Source organism: Mauremys reevesii, linkage group 8 (genome assembly GCF_016161935.1).
Source record: "Mauremys reevesii isolate NIE-2019 linkage group 8, ASM1616193v1, whole genome shotgun sequence".
Taxonomy (NCBI): Eukaryota; Metazoa; Chordata; order Testudines; family Geoemydidae; genus Mauremys; species Mauremys reevesii.
In genome coordinates, this window is record NC_052630.1 from 46,587,328 (window position 1) to 46,597,096 (window position 9,769).

Sequence of the window (9,769 nt, forward strand, 5' to 3'; positions counted from 1 at the left end):
ATCCACAAGCCATAAAGAAGTAAAAGAGATAAATTTAATCACGTCTTCCTAGACATTTCCTGATCTACTTACATATCTGGGGTTTCAAATGAATAGTTTCTAGGTATGATTTGATGGTTTTTCATACCTGGCGCCCGCTCATACAGCATAGTTCCAGCCCTATCTCTCCTCAGGAGAACAACAGAGAGATAGACAAAGGGGAATTTTAAAAAAAATTCTAGCCTTCCCATTGGCTCGTTTGGTCAGGTGCACACTCCCTTCCTTTTACCTATGGACTTTTTAACCCTTTACAGGTAAAGCCAGTAGAGAACAGCTACTAACAGGGATTTTATAGCTAACTGGCTGGCTGGGTGTCCATAAAAGGGAGCTACTTCCCTCTTCATTTATCACAAGTATCGTTCTTCCCCTTCTGGGTAAGTCTGCATAGCAAAAGCCTTGCACGGGCTGGCCTACCTGAACTTGCTTGAATCCACCTGACATAGATAACAATAGCAGTGAAAACAGTGCAGAGCAGGCTAGCAAGCCAAGTAAATACCCAGGGTCAATGTCAGGCTTGTACTACCCATGCTGAAGACGGGAAGTACAAGCCTGGCACGAACCCTGCGTATGTACTTGGCTCACTAGCCCGCTATGCACTGTCTTCAGTGCTATTGCTACCTAGGCTAGCTGGATTCAAGCTAACCCGTGCACACCCTTAGACGAGAAGTGACACTACTGCTTCCCCCAACTGTCAAATCATTACAACCCTATAGACTAGTTCTAAATCATCTTTTAAAAATCTGGAATTAATAGCCTCTTTCCTACCCCCTTCTTTTGGCTAAGTGAGGAATGCAAGTAATCAGTGTTCCCTATACACCACATCACAACCCCCCACCTCCCCACACTCCCATACGCTCTTTGCTACTAGATGGGTGGGAAGAAACCTCTGGATTCTATCCCCTCAAGTCCCCTTTGTAGGAGCACGATGCACCACTGAGCCATCTATAATTTCCTGTGTGTGCAAACTAGATTGCAGCCCAACATCTCTGTCTCGTCTCCCCATTCCCAGAACTCATCCCAACTCCACCCTCACGTTTTGGAAGTGTGACTTGTATGATCAGAAATCCGGTCTGGCTTTGTCTTTCCAGTAAATCAGTACTGCAGGAAGACTTATAACAATCCTCTCCAATTCTCTCAGGAAAGTGAGTTTTAAAGACTTTGTTTCTGTGAAAGAGTTTGCCTTATCTGATGGTCTTTCTTTGAAGAGAGTATTTGCTGATTACAGGAACTGAGACCATCAATCAGTCCAACTTTATGCACAGGAACCAGTGAGGCAGTACAACAGCAGCACTTATAGTTATCTTTTTCTGTTGAAAAGTTTAGGGCAAAAACAAAGGGAAGATGCATAAGGGAATGCTCACTGGAAAATGTTCTATTTAGAAACAGTTCTGGTTTTCTTACCCCATTCTTGATTACTAGACACATTGGCATGGAAACATGTTCTGTAGTCATAATCCCTGTAGGGAAATCAAAGCTGGGATCTGTATTATCGTGACCTCAACTAATTATTATTAGTTAATTCACAAGTGCTAGCTTTGTGCTGTCCAGAATTAAGATGTGGGATTCTGACTACAAGTGGCTAATTGGCATCATGGCCTCTCCACTAACACTGGCAGCCATGGTAGCTTTTTTTTGTGTGATGTGGACACCTGTATAGTGGACACTGGGCTGAGGCAACCATGCATTTCACATAGGCTGCCAAACAGATAGATAGAAAATGGATCTTGTAGCAGAAAACTTATCTCTTGGATACCACAAGTAGAGGATGAATCAAGAATCCTAGCAGAGGGAATAACAAGGATTTAACTATATTTACATTATTGATTTACTACTTGTAGGCAATACAGATGTAGTCTTCAGGGGAGATTTTAAGAACAAAGGAATTATGTTGACAGATAGTAGTGTAACGAGCGGTCTGGACTTGACATGACTCACAGCATATGGACTTAGCATAACTTGCAACCATCTTGTATGCTCAGCCACCATAAATTGGAAATATAACTATAAAATCAGGAGTATTCGGCTTTGGTGTAGACAGAAAAATATCAGCTGCATTGCTAACAGGGATAGTTAAATTAGAATAACAGATTCATGGGAATAGAAGGGAGTATGGATAAAGTAACCTTGAGTTTCTGCAAGTTTCTTACTGGGTGCCTGTCTGGGTTTCTTGTTAGAACTTAATTTCTACTTATCAGCAAAAGCATCAGGTTTTGTTTTGCTAGAAAAATTGTTTTAGTCCATTAGGGGTTATGATTGGTTAGATTTAGTATATAGTCATGCTTTGAGTAAAATAATTGATTACGGTATTGATAAGAAGAACTCTCATTTTAACTATAATGAGGGTCAGAAAATAAGCTTGTTGGAACTCAATTCCGGGATGCAATCCAAGACCAAAATTGCCAGGACTTTTAACCCCTGCATGACCATATTGTGCAGAACCCAGAGCCCTGGATGAGAGCGGATCCTGACTGGCCATCAAGAGATGTCTGTCTGTTGTTGTTGGGAGTGGTGAGCATTAGATGCTTGGCATGTGTATGCCATTGATGTGGTGTTTGTTGTGAATGTTCTTTCACTGGGAAAAAGCTCTGCAGACCCATAGAGCCCTGAGCCTACAGAGGGATAAGTTGAGTCCCTTGTCCCTGAGTATCCACGAGGACGGGTAGCAGATGAGAGCCTTAAATTGTGTGGGTAATAGTAGGGCATTCTGTGGAGAGGAACAGCGTGGAAGAAAAATACTGAGAAGATTATGGGATATGTTAGTTAACAGGGAATTAAGGATAACATCACTACCATAGGAAGGGATGGGGAAAGATGCAATAAGAGAAGACTTCAGATGAAATCCAATGTAGAGATATGTAAGCCCTTGAAGGCTAGGACAAAAAATATAAACTTAATGCCATGGAGGAGGGGAAGTAAGTATAGAAATTTGAAGAGGAAGGAAACATAGTGAGCTTAATGGTAGAAAGAGAATGTTATGGGCCATAGTCTGTATGGAATGGAGAGTTGTAAGGGTGGATGAGGCCCTTGAGGAGTTCACACCTCAACTGCTGGAAGAAGGCATCATCCTCCCTGATTGATCTAACCTCGTTATCTCCAGATTGATTCTGGCCTGCATATTTATACTTGCCTCTGGAAATTTCCATTACATGCATCTGACGAAGTGGGTATTCACCCACGAAAGCTTATGCTCCAATACTTCTGTTAGTCTATTTAGGTGCCACAGGACTCTTTGTTGCTTTTTACTGTGTTGACTCTATCCCAACATATCATATTCATCTTTGTGTCTAATAATGCTGTTCTTTAGTTGTTTCAACCAGTTTACCTGATACTGAAATTAGGCTTACAGGCCTGTAATTACCAGAATCACTCACCTCTAGAACCTTTTTAAAAAACCAGCATTATATTAGCTACTCTCAATCATGTGGTACAGAGGCTGATTTAAGCAACAGGTTACAGACCACAGTTAATAGTTCTGCAATTTCATAGTTGTGTTCCTTCAGAACTCCTGGGTGAATACTAGTGTTCCCTCTAATTTTTCCTACCCATGTGTGGAATGAATTTTATTGTGTGTACAAATATGGAGGGGATATGTGACACATAACAAAATTCATGTGGTCGGGGTGGGACTGAGGGGTTCAAAGTGTGGGAGGGGTCTCAGGGCTGGGGCAGAGGGTTGGGCTGCAGGGAGTGAGGGCTGTGTCTGGAGGCGTGGGCTCTGGGGTGCAGGAGGGTGCTCCTGGGCTATGGCAGGGAAAGAGGACTCCCCCCAGCCCTCTCTCCCCATAGTAGCACCTGGACTGGCAGGAGAGAGGCGCCTCTCTGCCGTGGCAGCTCCGGGCTGGGGCTACAGGATAGGCACCCCTCCGCTGGCCCCTGCAGGTCTGGCTGGAACTAGGTTCAGGGAGCTGCGACAGGTCCAGGGCTGGGTTCAGGAAGGGGTGCCCTACGACAGGTCCGGTCTGGGCCAGGCCCATGCTAGTGGCAAGCTGGAGCCAGACCACCTGGGTTCGCGCTGAGCTGCCCCGGCCACAGCTGGGGCCAGAGCATGATGTGCCACCCTGGCCAGGGTAGGGGCACCCCAGCCATGGCAAGTCCAGGCTGCGGCATAGTTTGGTCTTGGGATGAGGGCCACCCCAGCTGTGGCAGGTTGGGGTCTGGGGGAGGGCCGCTCCTCCTCCTGGAGCGGCAGGTCCCTGGGCAGGTTCCCTGAGCACCTGCGCAGCGTTGAAAAGGCTGCTGCATGGCCATGCAGCTTACAGGGAACTTAGGTAAATACCATCTGGGCCTGCTAACTTATTACTGTTTATCAATTTGTTCCAAAATCTTCTGAGGAACTGCCTCAGATTGAAGTGACAGTAGAGATTTGTTACCTAAAAAGAAGGCTCATGAGTGACAATGAGCCCCAAATACTCTAGAGCAGCAGTTCTCAAACTTTAGCAACCCAAGGACCCCCCTTCTGATTTAAAATTTTTCAGGGACCCCCAGTCCCCCTGTTCAGCCTTGCCCTGCCCCCCTTCCCTGAGGCCACACCACTGCTCCACCCCTTCTCCGAGGCCCTGCCCTCTGCTTCCTCTTCCCCACCCTCACTAACTTTCACTAGGCTGGGGCAGGAGGTTAGGGTGTGAGCTCTGGGAGAGAGTTTGGGTGGGATGCAGGCTCCGGGGGTGGAGTTCAGGTGTGGGAGGGGGTGAAGCTTTGAAAAGTGACTGGTCCATCCATCTGACAGTGGCTCCTGGGCGGGGAAGCCAGGGGATCTCTGCATGCTGCCCCTGCCTGCAGGCACTGCCCCTGCAGCGCTCATTTGCTGCAGTTTCTGGCCAATAGGTGCTGCAGAGTCAGTGCTCAGGGCGGAGGCAGCACGCTGAGACCCCCTGCTCCTCTCTCTCTCCTATGGGCATACATGCTGGCTGCTTCTGGGAGTAGTGTGGAGCCAGGGCAGGTAGGAAGCCTGTTCCTCAGCATGCTGAGAGCGAGGGGGAGGAGTTTTTCAGCTTGGCCTATGGACCCCCTGGTGTACTCTCAGGGACCCCTGTTTGAGAAACATTGCTAAATGCATTCTTTGCATCTGTCTTTATTGCTAGAGCTTCTCTGCAACAGCCTTGTCCTGCTTAAGTACTCCTTTAGCACTGGGTTGTCCAGTAGCCCTACTGACTGACAGACTGCCTACCTCAGCTGTATTTAAATTATTTTGCTGATTGTTTGTGTCTTGAGCTAGTTGCTCTTCAAATTCTTTCGTATTATACTTTTAACCTTGTCAGCATTTATGCTGCTTTCTGTTTTCCTCAGTAAGATTTAATTCCAATTTCTAAAGGATAGAGAACACACAAATCTTTTTATTCAGATAAAGCTAACAGTGATTTATTTGAACACAATGTAGACTTCAATACTATATCAACAGCTACAGTGCAAACTGCTTTGTATCTCAGATTCTAGAGTAGTTTTTCATTTCTTGTCATCTGACCAAGTGATTTCATAGTCTTGGTATACTTTTTTCAGTATTTCTACGGCCACTGCATGATCTGCTTTACCATATCCCTGCAAAAAAGATAAAAGATTTTAAAGGGACGCAAAATATAAGGCTACAAGAGTATCAAGTTCCAGTTAACATTTTAAATATCCAGATTTATGGCCTTATGCTTCCCCGTGCACAGAAGTCCCACTGAGGTGAACCAAGTTCTGTTTATTATCTTTGAGGAATATCTGAATTAAAATGTTTCAGAGTTAGAAGCCAGGAAAATCAGAAGAACGAACGAGGTATTTGTGGCACCTTACAGACTAACAAAGTATGCATCAGCATGCATCTGATGAAGTGGGTTTTAGCCCACAAAAGCTTATGCTCAAATAAATGTGTTAGGCTCTAAGGTGCCACAAGTACTCCTTGTTCTTTTTACTGATACAGACTAACATGGCAACCACTCAGGAAAATCAGAATTAAGGTTGCACTTAACAAGGCATTGATTCTCACTTAGGTGACCACAAGAGCCTTAACTCTGCTCCAAGAGGATCACACAAGTAAACTGACATCTAAACTGCATGTTACACAACTAATACAAAAAGTAGTTTTCTACACACAAGGTTTGCCCACATAAACAAGCATGGCTATATCAGACATAAGTAGCCTTGGAAGAATTAGCTTTTTAATTGGTAAATATCGATTTCACCATACACACACAAAATATTTTCATTAGTAATAATCAAAATGTACAGCTAGGCAAAGAAAGAAACATGCTGTTTGAAAACTTAGTTTGATTTAAGGATATTTACTTTGTATATTTTGACATGTGATGTTGACAATTGTTTTAATAGTTAGAAAGCTTGAACTTTTTGCATCTCAACATGTACTGCTATTAAATTATTGTCTAAGCCGACCTACCACACCCAATAATGTTGGAAGCTAGTAGCTGAGCTCCAGCGCTGGCTCAGACATTCCTTTACAGGGGACTGGGGAAAGGTACTATCATTGCCTTATAGTGATAGCCTCAAGGAGCTCAATCTATTAATCCCAGCCACAGAGTTCACTTCAAAGAACCTCCTCAAGCATTTCTCTAATTCTCATAGTTTACCCAAGAGCTAAGTATCAATAGCCCCATTTAACACAACTACTTCCCTATTTTTAAAGTCACACAACAAAAAACCAGGACAAGAGCCAAGTTGCTTTGATTTACAGGCCAAGATGTAACCCACTATTCCAGAGTGCCATTCAGCTTTTCTGTATCTCCATTTTTCTGTCTGACAAAGTGAAACTTTGCAGTTACACAGCATGCTTCTGTAAAGTTCAGGGCACTTGACAATAATTGGCAAACAAGGTGTGGGGTATAGCTGACTACCCTTCTCCCACTAACTTGGTGGCAGGAGAGAGAGATGCTGCTGCCTGTGCTGCACACTACCACCATTAATCCAAGAGTTTGGTCATTAATTGTTTGATTCTGCCACAGATATTGAGCAGGCTCTAGAAGACCCCTAATGTTGCAGGCCATCTCCCTTCCCCATAGAGCTTTGCCCTCACAATATGATACCTGAGAAAGAGCCCTAATTAAAAAAAAAAAAAAGTTTAATCTGGTTTGGGGCTATAACTGACCTGGAGGAAAAGTGACCTAGAAGAACTGCTATTTTCTGTACAGGATTCAAATAACATGTCTTTACATCACATGGAACTAGTCTGCTCTTGTCCACATCAATAGCTCAAGAAATCCTTGTCTCTTATCTACTCTCTGCAGTGGTGAGGTGGGATGGAGACTGCAGTGTGTTCCACATATATGGATAATTCATTGCTTCTATTGGTTATTTTATAAACAGAATGTATTTACATACTGAACCATGTAAGTAAGAGATACATAGACAGAGGCATGCTATAGCTACAGTACAGGATTGTGAGTCAGGAGCTGCTGAGTTCTAGTTACAGCCCTGTCACCAATTACTGTGTGACGGTGAGTAAGTCAATCTAACCTCTCTGCTGCAGTTTCCCCATCTAAAATAAGCCATCTTTACCTACCTCACAGGTGAGCTGTGTGGACTAACTAATTAATGGTTAGGGCCCTAAAATGTTGGATTTTCAAGGAAACTAATACATGGCACTTACTGTGGAGAGACCAAATACCCGCATTTTCTTGTCTTTGCTATTATGGTCAATTTTTCCTCCTCCAAGGCACTTGCATTCAAAGCCCAACTTTTCCATTTCAGGGTTTACTTTTTCAAATATATGATCTGCAAAATGAAGCCAGTTCAATCCATTAACCAGAACTCAGGTTTCACTTGGTGATTACGTCCAGTCCTCTCTTTTCAGCTACCTATTATTTTTTTCCTGTTTCCTTGGGGAAGCTGGTAAGTGAAGGAAAAGACCCGTTGTTACTTACGCAGCTGGGCCCTAGCAAATCCCAGAACAACGGCTGCCGGTTCTACTGTCTCACCAAGTCAGAGGCTGCTCAGAAGTTCACGTTTCGGACTGAAATGTCCCAGGGCTGGACACCAGAGCCAGTCGCTCCTCACCCGGCGCAGCCCCCCAGTGCGGCCGAGGCCAAGGAGCGACCCCGGGGGGGCGGGTAAGAGCAGCGCCCCACTGAGTGGGGAGAGCGCTGTCCGCGAGCAGCAGCTCTGCGGGGGCCGGGCCACCCCGGAGGTGCTGCAGCAGCAGCAGCAGGGGAGGAGCGGCCCGCGGCGGGGCAGCCGGCTCCCCGCTCAGGAGCGCGGTTGGGGGGGGGGGATCAGTCTGGGGGGCGCAAGAGGCGCCAGCCGGGCTCTGCCCCCAGGCCCCCGCCCGGCCTTGGCTCGCGGCACCGACTCACTGTGGAACTCGGCGGCCGCGGTGCCCCTGACGACGTCCCGGTGCTCGGCTCCCCCCGCGCGCTGCACCCGCACCAGGATGTACTTGAACGTGCCGTCCGGATCGATCACCACCGCGGGAACCGACTCTAGCTGCCCGGCCATGGCCACCCCTCGGGGCTGAGAGCGGCCGGACTGCCGCGGCTCCGCGCATGCGCCAAGCGCACTAAGCGGTGGGCGGGCTGAAGGGACCGTTACCAGCCTGCCTGAGGAAGGGGGCGGGGCTACGGCTGTCGTTAAGGCTGAGGGACAGCAGCGGCCGGCGTTGTAGTGACGTTTGTGACGTGAACCGTTAGGAGGCGGGGCCATGCTAGTGAGGCTGGGCAGGGGGTTGTGCTGGCAGGGGAGCACTAGGGGTGAGTAGGTGGCGTTCGAAAATCAAGAGAGACTAAAACCACCATCTCACCCTTTTAAAACAAAATCTTCATGGCTTTTGGGCCAATAATTTGGGCGAGTCTGATTCATGGGTTTTGATCTCTTGAGATTGGCAATTCTGAAATAATAGTTATTTGTCTCTGAGTTAGGGGTCCCTTTTTCTAGCTGTTCTGTGTGACCATGAGAGCTAGAAACTTAAAAAAAACCCATTAAAACCAAGATTCTCTGTTGATCCCTTCATTTCTGGAGGTGTGTCTTTAAGAAATGCACCAGATGTCACAAGACATGCGATCAAAATTTGAAAAAAAAGGAATAAACATACTTAAGTTGCTTCTGTTTCATGGGTTTTACATGGATCAGTTTGGAGGTATTTTAAAATGTTGTTATAAATATATTTTTAAAAATTGATTTTTATGTTCTCTTTTTTTCATTCCTTTTTTTCCCTGTCTCTTTCTTTTTTTCCAGTTATTTGGAAAATGACTCGGGGGGGAGGGGGAAAGGTAAAAAAAGGAAAGGAAAAACGAAACATATCAACATATTTATAACAAACTTAAAAACAATGTTTAAAAATATTGTATTTTATTTTATATTTCAACTAAGATACTTTTTGTTAAAAAGGAAATGTGATCAGCTCTAGTAGGGAAACCCAGAGGTGACCTACAAATGTTTGTTAAATGGGTGGGTTTGTGTTACCTCCCTGTTTTTGAATTAATTGGATTGAATTAATTGGAATTAATTTGCAAAATGGACACCATTAAATGAAGCTTAAATAAAGACTGGGAGTGGATGGGTCATTACACAAAGTAAAACTATTTCCCCATGTTTAGTCCCCACCGCACCCCGCACTATTCCTCACAACTTCTTGTCAACTGCTGCAAATGGACCATTTTGCATACCACTACAAAAACTTTTTTTCTCTCCTACTGGTAATAGCTCACCGTAACTGATCACTCTTGTTAGAGTGTGTGTGGTAACACCCATTGTTTCATGGTGTGTGTGTGTGTGTGTGTGTGTGTCTTCCTACTGTATTTTCCAC

At 45.3% G+C, this 9,769-nt stretch overlaps 1 protein-coding gene across 1 annotated transcript; it reads right to left on the reverse strand.

The window, feature by feature from the left end:
- Positions 1–5,352: 5,352 nt before the first annotated feature.
- Positions 5,353–8,593, reverse strand: LOC120370658 (14 kDa phosphohistidine phosphatase-like). Its single transcript, XM_039485702.1, has 3 exons — positions 8,322–8,593; positions 7,619–7,743; positions 5,353–5,574 (listed from the first exon to the last, which is right to left on the reverse strand). The coding sequence occupies exons 1-3, from the start codon at positions 8,461–8,463 to the stop codon at positions 5,482–5,484; spliced, it is 360 nt and encodes a 119-aa protein (XP_039341636.1). The 5' UTR covers positions 8,464–8,593; the 3' UTR covers positions 5,353–5,481.
- Between the last annotated feature and the right edge of the window lie 1,176 nt (positions 8,594–9,769).

Coding starts and splice junctions, on each gene's coding strand:
- LOC120370658 (XM_039485702.1), bottom strand. CDS start 8,463: ATGGCCGGGCAGCTAGAGTCGGTTCCCGCGGTGGTGATCGATCCGGAC. Junction 7,744..8,321: donor CGCGGCCGCCGAGTTCCACA/GTGAGTCGGTGC, acceptor TTCATTTTGCAG/ATCATATATTTGAAAAAGTA. Junction 5,575..7,618: donor GGGTATTTGGTCTCTCCACA/GTAAGTGCCATG, acceptor TCTTTTTTGCAG/GGATATGGTAAAGCAGATCA.